General features: G+C 47.3%; 2 protein-coding genes across 5 annotated transcripts in view; one reads left to right on the top strand and one right to left on the bottom strand.

The window, feature by feature from the left end:
• LOC126992654 (carbohydrate sulfotransferase 11-like) overlaps positions 1-21,424 on the top strand; it is an 86,292-nt gene that overhangs the window by 9,506 nt on the left and 55,362 nt on the right. The window contains exon 6 of one of the 2 annotated variants that reach the window (XM_050851453.1): positions 3,982-4,609. The exons of the other annotated variant lie outside the window; for it this stretch is intronic. Within the exon in view, the coding sequence (XP_050707410.1) occupies positions 3,982-4,351 (370 nt within the window). The 3' untranslated portion in view covers positions 4,352-4,609. Of the gene's footprint in view, positions 1-3,981; positions 4,610-21,424 lie in introns of those variants that run through there. 2 annotated transcript variants of the gene reach the window in all.
• The window catches only part of LOC126992649 (glutamate receptor 4-like), an 89,162-nt gene continuing 74,994 nt past the window's right edge, over positions 7,257-21,424 (bottom strand). The window contains exons 3-10 of one of the 3 annotated variants that reach the window (XM_050851447.1): positions 15,624-15,714; positions 13,094-13,249; positions 12,260-12,446; positions 11,109-11,323; positions 9,508-9,666; positions 8,963-9,072; positions 8,010-8,173; positions 7,257-7,448 (exon numbers count right to left, since the gene is read on the bottom strand). In XM_050851447.1, the coding sequence (XP_050707404.1) occupies positions 7,372-7,448; positions 8,010-8,173; positions 8,963-9,072; positions 9,508-9,666; positions 11,109-11,323; positions 12,260-12,446; positions 13,094-13,249; positions 15,624-15,714 (1,159 nt within the window). In that variant the 3' untranslated portion in view covers positions 7,257-7,371. The remainder of the gene's footprint in view (positions 7,449-8,009; positions 8,174-8,962; positions 9,073-9,507; positions 9,667-11,108; positions 11,324-12,259; positions 12,447-13,093; positions 13,250-15,623; positions 15,715-21,424) is intronic. The other 2 variants (XM_050851446.1, XM_050851445.1) reach the window with 2 other exon arrangements.

The raw sequence follows: 21,424 nt of genomic DNA on the forward strand, positions 1-21,424 counted from the left end.
AATTTCGGGAGGAGAGGTGTCCTGATACTTTCCTCTTGAAAGAGTTAATTCGTAGGCAGGAGGAAATACAGATGAAGGAAGATTGTTCCAGAGTTCACCAGCGTGAGGGATGAAAAAGTGAAGATGCTGGTCAACTCTTGCGTAAGGGATTTGGACAGTATAGATATGAGCTTGAGTAGAAAGTCGCTTGAAGCGGAGCCGCGGGAGGGGGAGAGGCATGCAGTTAGCAAGTTCAGAAGAGCAGCCAGCGTAAAAAGATCGATAGAAGATAGAAAAAGAGGCAACATGACGGCGGAATTTAAGAGGTAGGAGACTGTCAGTAAGAGGAAAGTTGACGAGACGAAGAACTTTAGACTCTATTCTGTCCAAGAGAGCTGTGTGTGTGTGTGTGGAGGCCCCCCACACGTGAGATGCATACTCCGTACGAGGGCGGACAAGGCCCTCGTATATGGATAGCAACTGTGCGGGGGAAAGGCATTGGCGGAGACGATACAGAACTCCTAACCTCGAGGAAGCTGATTTAGTGAGAAAGGAGATACTACAAACTTCTTTATTTATTTTTTTTTTTTTTTACAGAAAAGGAGACAGTTCAAGGCCGTGAAAAAAGAAAACAATAATGAAAAAAAGCCCGCTACTTACTGCTCCCAAACAGAGTGCAGTACATAGGAGTGGCCAAAAAGAGAGGTCAATTTCGGGAGAAGAGGTATCCTGATACCCTCATCTTAAAAGAGTTCAATTCGTAGGCAGGAGGAAATACAGATGAAGGAAGATTGTTCGAGAGTTTACCAGCGTGAGGGATGAAAGAGTGAAGATGCTGGTTAACTCTTGCATAAGGGGTTTGGACAGTACAGGGATGAGCTTGATTGGAAAGTCGTGCGAGGCGAGGCCGCGGGAGGGGGAGAGGCATGCAGTTAGTTAGTCCAGAAGAGCAGTTAGCGTGAAAATATCGATACAAGATAGAAAGAGAGGCAACTTTGCGACGGAATTTTAGAGGTAGAAGACTATCAGTAAGAGGAGGAGAGCTGATGAGACGAAGAGCCTTAGACTCCACTCTGTCCAATAGAGCTGTGTGAGTGGAGTTCCCCCCTCCCCCCACACGTGAGATGCATACTCCATACGAGGGGGGACAAGGCCCCTGTATATGGACAGCAATTGTGCGGGGGAGAAGACCTGGCGGAGACGATACAGAACGCCCAACCTCGAGGAAGCTGATTTAGTGAGAGAAGAGATGTGAAGTTTCCGGTTAAGATTTTGAGTTAAGGATGGACCGAGGATATTTAGTGTTGAAGAAGATGACGACTGAGTGTTGTCGAAGAATAGGGGATAGGTTTTTGGAAGATTGTGTCGAGTTGATAGGTGGAGAAATTGAGTTTTTGAGGCATTGAAGGACACAAGGTTCCTTCTACCCCAATCGGAAACGATAGCAAGGTCTAAGGTTAAGCGTTCTGCAGCCTCCAGTCTGGAGTCATGTACTTCCCGTGGGGATGGTCTTTTATTGAAAGAAGTTGAATAATGCAGAGTGGAATCGTCGGCGTATGTGTGGACAGGACAGTTTGTTATGGAAAGAAGATCATTGATGAATAACAGGAAGAGTGGGTGATAGGACAGAGCCCTGTGGAACACCACTGTTAATAGGTTTAGGGGAAGAACAGTGACCGTCTATCACCGCAGAGATAGAACGGCCGGAAAGGAAACTGGAGATAAAGTAACAGAGAAAGGGACAGAATCCGAAAGAGGGCAGTTTAGAAAGCAAAGACTTGTGCCAGACTCTATCGAAGGCTTTCGATATGTCTAGCGCAACAGAGAAAGTTTCACCGAAACGGCTAAGAGAGGATGACCAAGGGTCAGTTAAGAGAGGAAGAAGATCGCCAGGAGAACGCCCCTTACGGAACCCATACTGGCGATCAGATAGAAGGTTAGAAGTGGAAAGGTGCTTTTGAATCTTCCGGTTAAGGGTGAATTCAAAAGCTTTAAATAGACAAGAAAGTAAAGCTATAGGGCGGTAGTTTGAGGGATTGGAGCGGTCACCCTTCTTAGGCACAGGCTGTACAAAGGCATACTTCCAGCAGGAAGGAAAGGTAGATGTTGATCGGCAGAGACGAAAGAGTTTGACCAGGCAGGGTGTCAGCACGGAAGCGCAGTTTTTAAGGACAATAGGAGACACTCCATCAGGTCCATAAGCCTTCTGAGAGTTGAGGCCAGAGAGGGCATAGAAAACATAATTTTTAAGACTCTTAATAACAGGCATGAAGGAGTCAGAGGGGGGGTGAGTAGAAGGAATATGCCCAGAATCGTCCAGAGTGGAGCTGTTACAGAAAGTTTGAGTGAAGAGTTCAGCCTTAGAGATAGATGAGACGGCAGTGCTGCCGTCAGGGTTAAGGAGAGGAGAGAAAGAAGAAGAAGTGAAATTGGAGGAGGTATTTTTGGCTAGATTCCAGAAGTCACGGGAAGAATTAGAGAAAGCAAGGTTTTAACATTTTCTATTGATGAAGGAGTTTTTGGTTAGTCGGAGAATAGATTTGGCACGATTCCGGGCAGAAATATAAAGATCATGGTTAGTAGAAGTGCGAAGGCTCTGGTACCTTTTGTGAGCTGCCTCTCTATCATTAATAACACGAACAAGCAAGATTAAACTAAAGCTTTTCAGCATGAGGAGTAGAGAAAGAACGTAGAATGTATGCCTCCATTCCAGAGACAATCACCTCTGTGATGCGCTGGGCCCACACAGAGGGGTCTCTCTTCTGAAAGCAATAATCATTCCATAGGAAATCGGAAAAGTACATCCTCAGGTCGTCCCACCGAGCTGAAGCAAAATGCCAGAAGCATTGCCTCTTCGGTGGGTCCAGAGGATGTACAGGAGCGAAAGGACAGGATACAGAAATAAGATTGTGATCGGAGGAGCCCACCGGAGAGAATAGTTTGACAGAGTAAGCACAAGAGTTAGAAGTAAGGAAGAGGTCTAGTATTTTGGGCCGGTCTCCAAGTCGGTCGGGGATACGTGTAGGGTGCTGAAGCAACTGCTCTAGATCGTTGAAGAGAGCAAAGTTGTAGGCTTGTTCACCAGGCTGGTCAGTAAAAGAGGATGAAAGCCAAAGCTGGTGGTGAACATTGAATTCTCCCAAGATGGAGATTTCAGCGAAGGGAGAGTGGGTCAAGATGTGCTCCACTTTAGAGTTCATATAGTCAAAGAATTTTACTAGTCAGTAGAGTTAGGTGAGAGATAAACAGCACAGAGGTATTTAGTAATAGAATGACAATGAAGTCTTAGCCAGATGGTGGAAAATTCAGAAGAGCCAAGGTCGTGGGCACGATAATTAACAAGTGATGTCGTTGCGCACGTAGACGCAACATCCAGCTTTGGATTGAAATTTAGGATAGAGATAGTAGGAGGGAACAGAGTAGAGATTGCTGTCAGTAGCCTCAGAAACCTGTGTTTCGGTGAGGAAGAGAAGGTAAGGTTTAGAGGGGGAGAGATGGTGTTCCACAGAATGGAAATTAGAACGAAGACCGTGAATGTTTCAGAAATTGATAAGAAAAAGGCTCGAAGAGTTATCAAGACACCTCTCAGGTCGGCAGCCAGAAGGGGAGTCCTCCCTGGGGGAATCTGTGGTCCTCCCCCAGGCGGGGACTCCGAGGCACTGTTGTTGAACGCCATTTTGAATTTTAAATTTTGGGAAAAGGTGTGTGTGTTGTGTGAATGTAGTGTGGTGTGGATAGAAGAGGATCTGTCTTTAGAGAGCATGCTGAACTACTCTCTGGTGTTCATGAGACTAAGCGATTCCGTCCTTACGGTTTCACAAGGGACTATACTATACAGCTTTAATCTTCTTTAGCTAATATCCCTATTATAACCTACCAATTACTAATAGCTCTACGTATATATATCAATGCTTCTCATTTTCTCATTCTCTTATAGTCATTAGAGTATTGTCCTTCATATCCCAATGAGATGCATAACACTCGTACTCGACTCCTCCCCAGGGGCGCCACCTACAGGGAGGGCCACAACGTCACCTTCGCGGAGTTCATTCGCTTCATCTCCGAGGCGGGGCGCGGGACGGAGGAGCAGAGGAACGAACACTGGTTGCCCATGCACGAGCTGTGCCAGCCGTGCGCTGTGCGCTACGACTTTATCAGCAAATACGAAAATCTGAAGGAGGACGCGGACTACCTCCTCCAGTGGCTCGGTCTGACGGACCTGGTGGACGGGTTCCCCGCGGCGGACAACAGGACCTTCCACGCCAGCCGCCTCGACCCCAAGTACTTGGGCCAACTCAGCCACAGCAATATCATGGCCTTCCACGCCAAGCACCTGGCGGACTTCCTGCTCTTTAACTACACGTTCACCTGAACGAGGAACACAGTGCTGCAGGGAGCAGCTTGGCCCACAGCAACACCATGCAGTCACGCACTTTCCTGCCATTGCGTGTGTACTGTACAGGTGTGAGAAACTATATCTATCATCCTCATCAGCGTGTATCATTCACTGCCAGACACAGGCCTCGCTCATCTGCAAACCTCTCGTTTCTGTCTCGCGTCTCTATTCCCAGCTTCGACGTAAATGTTACGTTGTTACATACATTTCGACTTGAATGTTCCACATACATCTTTATCTCATCACACCGGTTTATTTATTTATTTATTATTTTTTTAGATGTTGCCTGTAGCGCCGGTAGATTGTCTTGAGGGGGCTCTCCGACGGCCCCAGCCCGTTAGTGGCGCAGGCGAATTTTATTTATAGTGGCTGCCATGATGTCTGACTCTTGCCTGGCCCATGCTATCCCCCGGTGCTTCTTTTGACCGAAGTCGCTGAAGTTAGGGTTCATTGGAGGTCTGGGCAGCATGTGGGTAATCTTCCGCCACTCTGGAGTGAAGAGCCTTGCCTTGGCTCATTCACATTTCAATTACTTCCCAGTCAGTCACTTTTCTTGTCCTTCTGTTGCCCTCCAGTTTACCTGTGCATCTTGGCCGTTGCCACCCTTGTTGTTATCACCCACGAGGAGGGCAGTGATGTTAGTCATTGTCGGTTTGTTGGTTTGTTTGTCTGTATGTCTGTCTTTGTATCTGTTACTGAAATGTCTCCAATCAAAACATATCAAACTAATTTACTAACTAACTAATGGGGAGCATACGCCCGGGGGCGCGTCGCTTCACTCATTCGCCGTCCATACTCCGGCGGTCCTCCCGAGCAAGCTCCCATGCACTGCCCTGTCCATGCCGAGTCCCTCAGGCAGGATTGACTGACTTGCCCAAGCCAGTTACTTGGGCGTCCCCGTGGTCAGGGTTGTCTCGTACGAACAACCCTGTGACCAGGATCGACGTCCAAATTGTTATAGTCGCCAAATACACATGAGAACATCTTTATAGAAATACATGATACTGATCAGCTTGTAGGGAAACGCCGATATAACCGGCTAAATAAGGGTAAGTATATGAAAGGAAAATATGAAAAGAAAATAGACTAAATGCCTAAGAGTGACCATACGGAGGCTATGGCGCAGGGTTTTCAGCAACACTGAGGGCTTCCAAAGGTTATCAAAAGTGGAAAGAAAAGAAGAAAAAAAAGGAATGTGACGGCACTGGGATATTATTTTGTAAGGTGGTCATATTAATATTTGACAATTTAAAACTATTGAAGCGGCTGATCGAGTAAACTGAACAGACTCCTCTAGTTGCTCGTGGAGGACAAGAGGCTGCTTGGGGCTGGAGCGAAGCCTGCTTCGTCGAGGCTGTCTGCCAGCGTCGAGGCGGGAGTGAAAAGAGTTCGTGATAGGCAACGAGCCCTTTTTTTACCTATAACTTACTAACTTAAATACCTAATCACTGTATGAGATAAACCTTTTCTATGCCTGACACAATGTTGGGAGAAAATATCGATTAAACTTAATGCAATTCGTGAACGATTATATGTTGCAGATTATTTCGTTCATTTCCTTCTACTTTCGTGCATTTTTTTCGTCTCGTCTTGAATAGAAGGCTAATATTTGTAGATATGTTGCTGCGTTAGAAAAATCTGAAACGAAAAAAACAAAACATTTTCTATCCTCCTTCAACTTAAACCAGTCTCTTTAGAATCGGCATGGGGGCTTCGTGGTGCAGTGGTTAGCACACTCGGCTCACAACCGAGAGAGCCCGGGATCGATTCCCGGGCGGAGTGGAAAAAATTGGGCGGCTTTTCCGATACCCTACGCCCCTGTCCACCCAGCAGTAAATGGGTACCAGGTATTAATCGGGGGTTGTGTCCCGTCTCCTGGGATCTGTTACCTTCTCCTATAATTCCTTCCCCTTCTGTCTCTCTCCGGCATATGACCACAGATGTTGCGCCGACTAAACGAAACTTTCCAACTTTCTTTAGAATCGGCAAAGTAAAAGTTTCCCATAGCTACCTGGCAGCGTGGTGCAGAACAGCTGGTGCCTCGTTAAGTCTCCTGTGGACTGGCCTACCACGGTGTTATGGACTCGCTCAGCACGTGTGTGTATAGCCTATTCCATCTGCGTGAAGTGACTTTTCGTGTGTATTCGTGCGAAACTCAAATTGTCGCAACTCGGACATACCATCTTACACGCTCGTGAAAAATAAAATGATAAAAACTGACTAACTGACGACTCACCTCAGTGTTTCCGTCACATGGGGAGATAATAATTGCCATATCACTCAGTTACTTACGTGAAGGTTGTGGGTGGTGGCAACGTTTTCTTCCGCTCCGTGAACTGACTTTTTTTTGTTGTTGTTTGAACCTGAGACATTTTTGTCCATAGTGGCCTTATCGTTTCGTTTAGAAAGTACACATCTCATAACGATATTGTACCGTACGTGTGACCGAGTGCCATAAAATAGGCTTGAAACATGAAATACGTAGCTACTGGTGTGCAGCCGAGAACCGCCCAGAGCAATTAATGTGAAAAAAAATAAGGAAGGAGGCGGCGTGAAGGACATGGACACGGATGTGTCCATGTCTGAGATCCCAGACTTAGCGTACGCATACTGTTGTTCCTGTTCTGACCGCGTCACGCATAGCGCATCGCATAGCGACTCAGTCAGAACGTGCTTATTTTGGCAAACGTCAAACATTTTTATCTTTTTTATATATAATTTTTTATTTTATTTGTGGGCGCTCATGCCGCCTTTCCACAAATGCCGCCCTGGGCGGCTGCCCATATTACCAATATGAGGAACCACCCCTGACCTCTTGATAAATCCCTAAAAACCTCGCCTGGACGCGGCAAATGAAACACGCAGCCCCGCATTGCTGTGCCAAGACGTGATTTATTGAGTCTGATCACAAAGGAAATTGGCCTGAAGATAACTAGGATACATAACACATAAAACTGTGGACTTGAAAGCGACGACAGATTTCCTCTCCCCACACGTCACTGGTCGCTCGTCGTGTTGTTCCTGCGTCGCGTCAGCATCTCGGCAGCGAAGGCCACGGCGGCGAGGAAGTTCCCTGCAGGGCGAGAAGACAAGCTTTGCTCGGTATCGTCAGGCGCTTCCACCCTCACATCGACTATTTCCGAAGGTCGAAAAGATCATGCGGGGTCTAATGAGTTTTTTTTAGATTCATGGTACAAAAGAAGGGTCAAACTACCATCAGGATCATAAAACTACTCCCGAAAATATCCAGAACTCCTACGTAAGCCTTGTCAAGTATGTGTGCTTGAGCGCGGAAAGGTTCAAGAATACGACTATAAACGTTAGCCGCGAAATGAAGAAAATAATGTAGGTAGCTTAATATCTGTTAACCAAAAAATAACACACACACACACACACACACACGTCTTAGGGCCGTGTATTAAGACACCATCGCTTCTCACATCAACTATTTCTAAAGGTCAAAGAAGGGATCAATCTGTTTTTCATGAGTATTTTTTAAGGTTCATGGCACAGAAGAAGGCTTAAACTACCACCAGGGTCATAAAACTACCCCTGGAAAGGCCTACAGCTCCTACGAAAGCCTTGTCAAATATGTGAACTTGGGCGATGAAATGTTTTAAAATACGACCCTTACCCCCGATAAAGATGAAGAAGACGCCGTAGAAGTCCTGAAGGGTCTGTGCGCGCAGCTTGTTGGAGGAGGGCGCCTGGTCTATCGGGCCTAAGCAGAGGGAGCTGTTGGGCATCGCGCGGTACAACAGGTAGTTGATGATTCCTGCCTCGCGCAGCCTCAGGATCCTGCAATGCATCAGTCAGTCAATCAGTAGGGACATACGTTGGGGGGAGCGTCGCCTGGCCCAGCCAATAAACCGACTTGCCCAACCTACGAACTCTGTGGGCGTCCCCGTGACTTCCTTCACTATGGGTTGCCTCTCATAGGGACAATGTAAAGGTATGCATACAGTAACAGTTAATATATTGATTGTTATATATATTTTCATCATGGAAATTTGGCAAGAGAATTAATGTGTATGTTAACCCGGTAGCTGCGTGGATCATGTTGCTAAAAGGCCTCTCTAAGCGAATTAATGAGAAAAGATCATCGCTCTCGCACACCACTTCTTAACATATATCAACGCATGTGTGATCAGTTAATGCATCATCTATTTTTGGGGGTTTATATCATGGCAAAAATGTGGCCCGTCTCTGGTACACGGTAAAGCCACAAATTTGGCCCGTCGCTGCTACACGGTTAAAATTCAGTTACGTAAGATTAAAGAAATAAAAATGTTCTATGTTATAAGCTCAAGCCCATATTCACTGACACTTCCGACTCGCACAACAAACATCTCCAAAGGGCACAGCGGAGGTTACTCGGGTCCTCCTGAGTGTTTTAGCGTTCATGGTGCAGAAGCCTTGTCAAACTATCACTAGACTCATAACACTACCCATGGAAGTTTAGTTATACCCACAACAACCTCCACGACAGCGTTATCAGATGTGTGTGTGTGTGAGCTCCGAAATGTTTGTAAATACACGGGCCTCAGAGCCACGCATCCAGCCAGCCACCAAGACAAGCTGACTCACACGTCGTCCACCCTGGGCCGGAGACGCGAGCCCTTCGGGAAGCCCAGCGCCTGGCTCAGCCCCTCCATGAGACGGTCGCCCTGCATCACATATTCGGTGCAGAAGCCGTTCTGGTGAAGGAACGAAATGATGAAGACTTACGTTATAGTTACGAATGTTGTTTTTAGTAGTAGTAGTAGTAGTAGTAGTAGTAGTAGTGGTAGTAGTAGTGGAAATGGAAGAAACTAGCTGTAGAAAGTAGTCGTAGAAATAGAAAGGGAAGAATGTAATGTATAAGTAGAAAGTAGCAAGATAAGGTAGTAGTATGATAATAGAAGGGAAAGAAAGTAGTCATAATAAGAAATAGAAAGTACCTACTAGTAGAAACAGAAGGGAGAGAAGAAGGGGATGATGAAGAAGAAGAAGAAGAATTAAAAGAAAACGAAAAAGAAGAAAAGAAGGAAGAGAAAAAGAAGGAAACAAGAAAAGCAAGAAAGAAAAAGACGAAGATGAAGCAGAAGAAGAAAAAGAAGGATAGTGTGATCAACGCAAACACGCTTTCCTACCCTCGAGAAGGCGTGGTTCATGAAGTGTCGGAAGGAGATGCTCAAGCCGGCGATGGACATGCGGTTGCCGGCGTAGAAGAGGCGAGCTATCTCCAACTCGTCCTGCATCGTCACCACCTGGTCCTTCAAGCGTCCCAGCGGCGAGTCATCCGCGGCCGCCTGCGTCACGGAGATACACTCAGCCCCTTAAGGGGCTCTCACACATTCCCGGTCCCGGTTGCGACCGTCCCCGATGACTCCCGATAAGCCGGTCGCCGGTCGACCGGCTGTAAGATCGCGGATTGTCGGCGGCAGACCGCCGGTCGACCGCCGGTCGACCCTGAGGACCGTAGACGCAGCCGACCACCGCCGGTCAACTTTAAAATTTTCAAAGATATCGGCGATACGCCCGGTCGACCGGCGGTGTGGAAAAATGTCGCCGGTCGACCGGCGGTCAGCCGCCGACACCCACGGCAGACCGGCGGCAGACCGCCGGTAGACCGGCGGTAGACCGCGAGTGAACACCTGTGTCTGACCTGGGGATTAGCGAGGGAAGAAGGAGGAAAACGAAGAGGAACAGGTAGGAGCGAGGGATGAAGAGAGAGAGGGAGATGAGATAAAGGAGGAAGAGGAATGGGTGAAAGAGAGAGAATATATATATATATATATATATATATATATATATATATATATATATATATATATATATAGAGAGAGAGAGAGAGAGAGAGAGAGAGAGAGAGAGAGAGAGAGAGAGAGAGAGAGAGAGGAATGGAGGAGGAACAGGTGGAGGAGTGAGGAAGAGAGAGGGAGGAGGAAGAGAGAGGAGGGATGGAGGAGAGGAGGAAAGAAGGGAGAGAGGGTGGAAAGAGATGAAAAAAGGAGGAAGAGAAATGGAGAGAGAGAGAGAGAGAGAGAGAGAGAGAGAGAGAGAGAGAGAGAGAGAGAGTTTTATGCATACGAATGAATTTTGGTATGCAGCTATTTAGGAGGTAATTATAAATATATGAAAATGCAAAGAAAGTGTTTGCTCGTCGATGTGCAGCAGGTCTCCCGCCGGTAGGCCGGCGGTCTACCGCCGACTGACCTGCTGCAGTCGCCGGTCGGAGAAATCGAAAATCGTATATGGTCGCCGGTCTACCGCCGGTAAACCGCCGGCTTACCGGCGGTAAGCCGCCGGTCCGGGGATTATTGCCTATTTTGTCGGCGGTCAGGCCCCGATCGGCTTATCGGGAGTCATCTATTCTATTCTTTCCCTTTCCTCCTCTTTCTTCACTCCTATCCTCTAATACTCTACTCTGCCATTCTTTCCCTTTTCTCCTTTTTACCTCACTATTTCCCTTGTCTTTTCTTCTCTTTTCTCTTCTCTCTACTAAGTTATTCTTTCCCTTTCTCCCTGGTCCTTCACTTTCTATTCTCTTCTATTGTTACTCTTTCCTTTTCCTCGTTTTTCTTAACCTGTTCTATTATCTGATATTCTACTATGGTATTCTTTCCTTTTCCTCCTTGTCCTTCGCCATCTCCCTTCTCTTCTCTTCTTTCATCTTCTATCCCACTACGCCCTTCTTTCCTTTTCCTCCTCGTTCTTCGCCTTCCCGGCCCCTCCCATCCCTCATACTCACGCTGATGGCTGTGTGCGTGGCTGATGTTTCAATCAAGTACAAGGGATACTGAGACTTGTCCAGCTCCTCCAGGTTATCGAAAGGCAGCTGGACTCTCGGGGTGATCAGCATGGCCTTCAGATTGGAGCTGTACACGGTGGAGAGTATAAACGAGGCGAGGAACCAAACGCTGGCAATCACTCGTAGCGACACCGTCTTATATACCCACGTCGTTCCTTGGGGGAGAAAAATGAGCGTAGGACTAACTTATTCTTATTAAACATTTCGGCACTCAAGCTCACATATCTGGCAAGGCTTTCGTAGGAGTCTTGGGCACTTTTGGGGGTAGTTTTATGATCCTAGTGGTAGTCTGACTTCTTCTGTACCGTGAACCTAAGAATAGCTCATTAGAACATGACTGATCTCCTTTTTGACCTTTGGAAATAGTTGATGTGAACGACTTTTCCTCTCATTTATTTCTGCCTTTAATTAGAATGTTTCTTCTGGTGTACTCTCTCTCTCTCTCTCTCTCTCTCTCTCTCTCTCTCTCTCTCTCTCTCTGAATGAAGTGAATATTTATTTTTTCAATAAAAAATAACATGTATACGTAGTTATTATGGATGTACTCGATCATAGTCTAATAACAATAACAATATATATTAGCAACCTAGAAAAAAAAAGAATCGGACATGAAGAATTATCCAATAAATCCAATAAATAAATCCGAACAATCTGGTACCGTACCGAGCAATCTAGTACCGGTACCGTATCGTTTAGCTGGCACCATTAGTACCGGTACTGGTACCGGTACCTGCCCAGTGCCCACCCTAGGAGAGAGTCGCTGGCTGAGCTGGAAGCAGGACATACGTGCTCGCTGTTCCTCCGTGTGCTGGCCTGCCTGTGTTCGTGCCCTCCGTGTGCCTGTATAGCCTGTACTGTGCCCTGTGGACTAGTGTAACGTGGTTGGAGCCTGTTATTAAAGCGAGGAACCTTATGCTGTGCGCATTCTTGCCCCGCCTGTTGTCTCTCCCTGGTGTGCGGCACGCTCTGAGTGGCGTCTTGTTGCGGCGCGTCTCCCGTTGTTCTGGGTTCACGACCCCGTGTATTGCTCGGCACGCCGCCTGCCTGCCCGTGGTTGGTGTGTTGTGAGGGATGGTGTAACATTAACTTACCCCGGGACAGCAGCACAGCCAGACACCACAGCAGAGGCGGCAGGGTACTCCCAAGAGAGGCCTCACCGCCGCAGCCACAGTCACGCTCTCTGTGGGGCGTGTCGGAGGTCGGGGAGCGCCACACGGTCAGCAGGAGGGTGCAGGCCAGGGCCGTGAGGAGCATGGCGACCACTATCGATAGCCAGACCTGGCGGGGGGGAGGAGGGGTGTAAAAGGTAATTGTTTAGTATCAAGACAGCTCGTTGCGGTGTCTTTGTATTTCCTCCTGCCTACGACCTGAACGCTTTCTTGAGGAGCGTATCAAGATATCTCTCCAACCGAAAGCGGCCCTCTCTTTTGGCCACTCATACTATCTTCGCTTTTTTATAGGAGCAGCGCTTAGCGACTTTTTAGGCTCCTAGGCCTCTTCCGATACAGTTAAAAAAGAACTAGAAATAACATCAAAATACCACCCTATTAAACCACTTTCTCTATCTTTCACACAGAGTATGCAAAGAACTTACCTTAGACCCAATACCAATTGGTGAGTGTTGTTGGTATTGGGTCTCAGGATAAGGTCTTTGCATACTCTGAAAGACTATTTAACCTAATCACTTGAGGAAGGGCTTCGTGTGTTGGCTAGCAAACGAAAACCAGTGACCGTAAAACCCACCTATGATAAGAAAGAAGAAGTTTGCCACAAAGCCTCTGGACGGAAGGAAGAACACTACACGAAGAATCTTCTCCTGGACTGCACGCCAACAAGGACTCACCCAGCGTGTAAACGGTGGAGGGAAAGAAGACGAATAGAATACCAAAATCCTACTTCTGGACTGCACGCCAACAAGGACTCACCCAGCTTGTGAACGGTTTAACGAAGCCCGCCACATCAGGCTCCAGGACGGGCCTCTTCACCGCCACCTGCATAATTTCCAAAAAGAGATGTCGGCTGAAGTCCAGATGCTTGGTGCGACCTTCTGTCACCGTCAGCACTCCGGTCATGTCTACTTGCTGAGGTACGTGAAGAGAGCCATGTTTGAGAGGGAGACTAGCCATGTTTGTAGGGAAGGATAGGTATGTCTGTAGCGAAGAATAATGCCTCGGTCACACATTCACGTATCAAGGCACGTACGCCCACGCACGAACGGAAATTGGTAGTCGGCAACCGCTTACGTAAGTACTACGTAAATGTCCCATAATGCGTATTTACGTACGTGGGCATACGGGGCGGAGACGGGGGGTCGCTACGCACCACCCGAGCGTGCGTGGGGAGCCACGCATCTTTCGACATGTTCAAAAGATACGTGGCTGCTCACGTCAACCGCCATTTTACGTGGCTCCACACGTACAATGTGGAGCATACGTGGCGCTTACGGCGTGCTTGCGGGGCGCTTACACGTGGGTCCTCACGCGATGCAGGAGCATACGTGGCACCAGCGCCGCTCCTCGGGTACCCACGACGACGTTGCAACGCTGTGCATGGTGTGTATACGCCGTGCGGCGGGCTTACGGCTTCAGTTCCTCTCTCGGACTATCAACAGCATATACGTCGAAGCCACCACCACCGCCTCTCACCCCCGCCAGCGCCCTCGTCAGTAGACCTTGTCGCCACTGCTTTTCAACTATGCCTAAGGACACCACCAAGAGATCACGGAAGGGGGCTTCTTTAGCTTCAGGGTCACCCAAACCTCCAACAACCCGAGGGCAACCTGGTGTTTGTGGCACCTGCAGTTCCTCATCTCCGTAGACAGCAACAATAGCCCTGCAGGTCTCTGGTACATTGTAACTAATGGTGTTGTGGGCTACTCGGAATGAGTATTGCAGACTCTTGTATGAGTCACCCGTGGCGAGGAAACGTAGGATGATAGCCACACGCTGGCCTGGCTCAAGGGGTTCTCTCCAGAATGTGCGTTGCTTCTGAATGTGGGGTCTGACAAATTCAACTATTTCACTGAAGAGGTCCTTGTCAATCCGGGTAAAATTCCTGTACAGTTCTGGACTTTCGGTTGCCAACACCTCCATCAGGTTGTCATAGTGGCCTAGCTCCACTCTTCTTTGCAGGTACGGCCAAGCCCAAACCCTCCTCGGCCTCCTCTTTTTTGTTTTTTTCACTTGCAAGGTGGACCTTTACAACTAACACCAGTGCCATGGCGTGCACATACTCCAGGATGGCCTCCATTAAATATGTGTTATGGCTGTTTGCTGGTGTTATAAGGGCAAGGATGTCTTCAATGTTCTCATGTTGATTCAGTAGGAGGGGAGTACTTCTTGCTGCAGGTAGATGTTGACGGGAACTGCAATCACAGGTGTGCAGCACGGCCCTTATGTACCTCTCACGTTTACCCACCGACGTACGTGGGGATAACGTGAGGATGACGTGAGGTCGTAACACACCACGTTACACATACGGTATACGTACGTGGGTGTTACGTGCTCTGCCACGCACTACTTGTGGGGGTGTGGCCTCTTGTCGTGGCAATTCGGGTAAGCGTCACGTCATGCTTGCGCAGTGCGTAGGCTTAATACGCATTACCTCGTTCTTACGTTATGGCGTCGTTATGTTGACCGTGCAAGCTTTACGTACATTGGCCCGTGACACGTATCCAGTTGATCGCGGCAACAAACCCCGCGTATGGCCACGTATGGGCCAAAAATCACATACGTGAGCATACGTGGGCTTGATACGTGAATGTGCGACCGAGCCTTAAGGATGTGTGTAGGTAAGAAGTCTTGTTTATTCAAGGTAAGGTGTGTTTATAGGTAAGAGTAGGTACACTTGTTGATAGGAATATTTAGATATGATTTGTTTTGTTATTTAGTATGTAAGCCATTAATTTTATACCGAGGATAATGTGTTGTCCACTATTACTACTACTACTTTTTCTTCTACTACTACTACTACTACTACTACTACTACTACTACTACTACTTTTTCTTCCACTACTACTACTACTACTACTACTACTACTACTACTACAACCACTACTACTACTTTCCTCCCCTCTGCTCTGCCACACAGTCCCAACACCTATTTTTTCGTCTCATATGTTGGCTATACCTAACACGTGAGAGGAAGAGATAGGTGTTGGGACTGTGGGACAGAGCAGAGGGGAGGAAAGGACCCGCGGGAGCCAACGCCTCAAACGAACTATTTGAAACAGTTTCGCTATAACACTTCTACTACTACTACTACTACTGCTACTACTACTACTACTACTACCACTACGACTTACTACTATTACTACTACTACCACTACTACTACTACTACTACTACTACTACCACTACTACTACCACTACTACTACTACTACGACTTACTACTACTACTACCAATACCACTACAACTACCACTACTACTACGGCTGCGACCACTACTTCTACTTACCCCATCAAGCACGGCTCCCAAAGTGCCGGTCGCTGATCCATTTGCTAACACCTCCCCAAAAACGTTATCGGAATTCACCACGAATTCGAGACTGAAAGGATGAAGCTATTATTACTTCTGCTACTACTGCTGCATCTATTACTACCTACTACTACTACTACTACTGCTGCATCTATTACTACTACTATTATTACTACTACTACTACTACTACTACTACTTTTTTTTACTACTATATAAAAGATACCTCCACCCATGTTTATTTCCCTGACACATAATCCTGGAGGGCTCCATAGCTTGGAGGTCATTAGCCCCAACTCTGTTCGCTAATGACTGTGGCATCCAACCACATCACTAATATTACTTAGCACTAAATCTATACATAACACCCTATCATCTATTGCGTCTAGATACCCCTTTCCTTCCCTACTCATGTCACTTCCGACCCACCCTAATGTCACTCTCCACCATTGTGGCCTCATAGTCCATATTGGAGATGTTGGTGGCTTTTGGGCCAGAGTGTCTTGTGCCCCTGAGACATAGGATGGCCGACCTGAGCAGGGAGAACGAGAGGCGACACCTCATCCGGTGGCTGAGTCGACAGCGTGACGGCGCCGCGTTCAGGACGACGCGGGTTCAATCCCCGCCCGGTGCCACCAAGCTGGGATTTTTCAGCCGCCGCCGAGTGGCTTAAAACTACCCACATGCTGTCCAGAAGACCGCCTATCAACCTGGACTCTAGATTCTAAAGATGAGCTCCGGGAGGGCAGCATTAGCCACTGCAAGATGGCGCCACTATAAACACTGGCCTGCGCCACAACGGGCTGGGCCATACCATCAGGCCCCTCCAATAACAAGGCTACCGACGCCACAGGCGAAGATGTAAAAAAAAAAAAAAAAAAAAAAAAAAAAATCCAGGCTTCAACGTGGCTCCATTGCTGATGCTTCTTTTCTGAGATCAGTTCCACGAGTCGTGCGTAGAAACATTGGGCCCTGGGACGCATCCCGCCAGATGTGGTGAAGACGAGGGTGGTGAAGCTGCCCTGATCCACATGTTGGATTCTTTCACCGTATGCCCTTGTCTTCTGCTCGTTCCTGTGGTGGGTGGCTTTCAGGGGTAGCTCTCGGTGACAGGCAGCCATCGATCGGGTCGAATATGCGGATGTCTATGAACGCTCGCTGTCCGCGCACCCAGAATCCGCGGGCACTAACATTAACCCGTGCTTCGTGTGTGGTATTGGCCGTCCTGTACCGAAGGTGTTCGCCGTCCAGGGGAAGCAGTGCCGGCTCGGTAATGACGTCTTGGTATACTTCCCCGAGCTTGCAGGCTGTCAGATCCCTTACCTCATCGTATCGAATACAGACGAAGCCTCCTTTTTTACATGTCGTGGTGTGAGTGACATCATTTGGTGATCTATATGCACAGAGATCAGGCAGCCCCTCAATCGGCCAGCCATATCTCAGAGCAACAGCGTCGACAAATTCTTGTTTGTTGATAGGGCACTTGTTTTTAATGTTGTGTATCATAGTCTTCCTATTTATTGTGTTGAAGGCATTCTTGGCGTCAACAAGAAGCACTGCTTCGCACTCCACGTGGTCAAATATCTCCCACATGGCATGGACGGCTGCTTCTCCTCCTGCCTGCTGCTCCGCACAAACTTGGAGATTCCCTGCTGCCCTTCTCACATATCCTTTGACGACAGCCATGGTGCATTTGCCCACGATGCGCCGCAGGACTTCTCCGACTCCTATAAGCCTGCATCCCGGCCTCTTGTCCAGGGGAATGAGGCGGCATGCAGTCAGGGCGTCCACATAGTGGCAGCTGGAGGAGGCGAGTTTTCTTGCCAGTGCTGCAGTGGTGTTGCGCAGGTCACCAGCTGCATTGCCAAAGTTGGCGCTGCTCAGCAAGCTTCGCCATCCCCGTGCATCAAGTCCTGAGGGCCCCGCGCTGCCATGAGTCTGGAGGGCCTTCTTCCACACCATCTCTCCTGTTATCCTTTCATATATAACTGGATTCGGTGGTTGGTGACATCCTGCCAGTCTCAGTCCCTTCAGGTCACTCGGTGGAGGATGTTTTTCCTTGAGTTGATTGATCGTGTCCCTGGTGAGTGGAAGCACACCCCGTGTGGAATTTTCTGACAAGGCTCGTGTTGCAGACGCAACGTTGCCTTGTCGCATTTTGTCTGCAAACTTCCGGGCCCTGTCTTCTGTGGAGGTGTTGTTTTGTTGGGGTCCGGGGAGCCTCTCCTGTATGGCTCTGGCTTCTCCAAGGGGGGCATCTAGCTCGTTAGTTTGCCACAAGGCAACTCGCCTTCTTAATGCCTCGATATTTTCTGCTTGTTTGTTTTTTGGGTGTGCTTTTTGGAGGAAGAGATGGGGGAGAGTGAATACAATTTTCAGGGATAGGGGCGCCAATGGTGTGTTCTGGATGTAGTTATTTAACAGGATGACAATTTCTTTGATGATAAATGTCGTGGCTCCACATCTGGGTGGTTCAAAAAGATTGCTAGCAGACCACCCAACAACCTCAAGGTATGTGTCATCCACCCACCTCGTCGCTTCCCCCTCCGCTAGCCCCTTCCAAGCAAGGCTTCCCCCGACCTCCGCCGCGCCCTGTCCAGTCGAAGAGGAAGAGTGATGAGGGGGTGGTGGTGGTGGTGGTGGCAGCATTGGAGGTGCCAGTGGAAGGGGTGGTATCGGTTGAGGGGGATATAGAGGTGGCGGTTGTTCAGCAGCTCTCTCCGACACCCCCTCCCCCCCGCTCACTCCTCACCCGGCGGCCCTCATTGTCCTCGCGGTGTCGCGCCTCATCGTCATCCTCCCTGTTCTGATCCCTGCCCAGGGGATTTTGGCACCTATCGCTCTTCTTACAGTTCGTACAGCGTCTGTTTTCCTTGACACATGCACAATTTATACATCTGCGATCTTCTTTTGTACATACGCAGCATCTTCTTTGGTCTGGAGGGTCGGGTATTTACAAAATTATAAATACTGATATTAATGACAGCAGGAATGGTGGTAGTACATGTAATAGTAATGATTGGGTATTGATTATGATTGAAAGTAGTAATGATATATACTACAAAATGACACTATTATTAATATTCCTATTAATTTAACGACATTTACAGTTAAACAGACAGGTTTATAATCAATACTATAGGCCGACACATTGTTTTCAAAGGGAGAGAGAGAGAGAGAGAGAGAGAGAGAGAGAGAGAGAGAGAGAGAGAGAGAGAGAGAGAGAGAGAGAGAGAGAGAGAGAGAGAGAGAGAGAGAGAGAGAGAGAGAGAGAGAGAGAGAGAGAGAGAGAGAGAGAGAGAGAGAGAGAGAGAGAGAGAGAGAGAGAGAGAGAGAGAGAGAGAGAGAAAGGAGAGAGAGAGAGAGAGAGAGAGAGAGAGAGAGAGAGAGAGAGAGAGAGAGAGAGAGAGAGAGAGAGAGAGAGAATAATAATAACTGCAATCATAACGGTATTAAACAAAGTAAAAGTATATTAATGACACTAACGCTAAATACATTGCAAGCAGTCGTAAAAAAAGTAGTGATCGCATGAACACAAGCAATATGGGTATTAATAACGACAAGAATAGTATAGCAATAATAATAAGAACGATAATGATAATAATAGTAATAATAATGTCACTCAATGTTGTTTTCCAAGGTGTATGAAATGATTAATTAATTCATATGACAAAATTTAGGTTGCAAAGGCGTTGTGACGGCTCCGTATCTTTCCTATACGTTAACTTATGTCTCCATATCAATTGTTTCATTACGCCAAGTATAGGTTTGTTTTTCTGGTGGATATGAAATAGAAATTAAAGTAGTAGTAGTAGTAGTAGTAGTAGTAGCAGTAGTAGCAGCAGTAATAATAGTAGTAGTAGTAGTAGTAGTAGTTGTAGTAGTAGTAGTAGTAGTAGAGGAAGCCGAAAAAAGGTGTGGTCTTCGTGAGAGAGAGAGAGAGAGAGAGAGAGAGAGAGAGAGAGAGAGAGAGAGAGAGAGAGACTACTACTACTATTACTACTACTATTTTTACACCCACCAGAAGCCGAGGTGACGAGCAATGATGTCCAGAACCGGCATCAGAGTTCCTACCACCTTGCGATTCGCTCCTTGGCCGATTATCCCCATATGCGGAAAGTACTGTCGACGGTGGTGGTGGTGGTGGCGGTGTGGTGAAGGTGGGGGTAGGATTACTGTTATTATCCTTATCATTATCACTATTATCAACAGGAAATATTCTCAGACCCTTTCGGCTCTCACAAGTCACAACTATTTTCAAAGGCCCCAACAAAGGAGATGAAGTAGATTCTGATGCGTGTGTTTTCCCGTTCATAGAGCAGAGGAAGCCCTGTCAAACTATTACTAGGCTCATGAAGCTACCCAAGGAGACATCTGCGCCCCAACCTATACGGAAGCTCTATCAAATGTAATAATAATAATAATAATAATAATGATAATAATAATAATAAACGGTTTGTTGCATGAAGTACCAGGCAGCCCTAGAGCTGAAAATATACATCAATGGAAGATGAAATTAAATGAATGAGACAAATGAACAAAGTAGTATGATTGAAAAATAAAACGGAAAATAGAAATAACAATAATAGCAACGTATGTATGTGTGAGTCACGAAATGGTTGAGAATAAGTACCAATAAACAACCTCTAGGAAAGCCTTGTCCATTGCGGGTGAGAGGGAATATGCCACAAAATGTTTGAGAATAAGTACCAACAAACAAGCTCTAGGAAAACCTTGTCCATTGCGGGTGAGAGGGAATATGCAACGACATGTTAGAGAATATGGTACCAACAAACAAGCTCTAGGAAAACCTTGTCCATTGCGGGTGAGAGGGAATATGCCACGACATGTTTGAGAATAAGTACCAACAAACAAGCTCTAGGAAAGCCTTGTCCATTGTGGGTGAGAGGGAATATGCCAAGACATGTTTGAGAATATGGTACCAACAAACAAGGTCTAGGAAAGCCTTGTCCATTGTGGGTGAGAGGGAATATGCCACAAAATGTTTGAGAATAAGTACCAACAAACAAGCTCTAGGAAACCCTTGTCCATTGTGGGTGAGAGGGAATATGCCAAGACATGTTTGAGAATAAGTACCAAGAACCAACGTTGCCAGATTGTCGTACTCAGCCGATTATATTTCCCGACTTCCTACCCCAAAACTGTCTTCTGGGCTCCAATAATGAAACTCATTTATAGTTATCGTTAAAAGAGTTAGATCTTGATGTTTCTTGGCAATAGTTAGGCGTCAGAAACCGTTAAATACTATGCTCTGAAGACGACAATCTGGCTACGATGCCAAGAACCCACAGAACAACCTCTAGGAAAGCCTTATCAAGTGTGGGTGTGTGGGTGTAAGCCCCGAACTGTTTGTGACAATGGGAGGAAGACTTACATGGAACACCATTACCCGCAGACAGGATGCATTGGCGTGACTGAGTCCCGCGTCCATGCCTTCCGCCTCGCTATTCTAAACTGACGCCTTGTGCAATGTCAGATCTTTAGTGGAGGTATCTAAGGTTCTAGGCTCCCGGGATCCAGTGAAGCCAGTGGTCGCAAGCTTTATAACTCCACCAACCAATCGGCGCTCGTTTCCTTCCATCACTTCACGAAATACTAAATTGAAGCCCCTCGGACAAGCTTTGATTGGAGGAATGTAAATTAGGTTCCTGGGGTCCTGTGCAGTCATTGGGCGCAGGTTACTCCAACAGCCAATGGTAGCAGACTAGATGACTCAGTCCGCCAATGGTGAGGTGCCTCGTTCATATCGTTGCGTCGCGCC

This window comes from Eriocheir sinensis, unplaced genomic scaffold, assembly GCF_024679095.1.
Source record: "Eriocheir sinensis breed Jianghai 21 unplaced genomic scaffold, ASM2467909v1 Scaffold5, whole genome shotgun sequence".
Taxonomy (NCBI): domain Eukaryota; kingdom Metazoa; phylum Arthropoda; class Malacostraca; order Decapoda; family Varunidae; genus Eriocheir; species Eriocheir sinensis.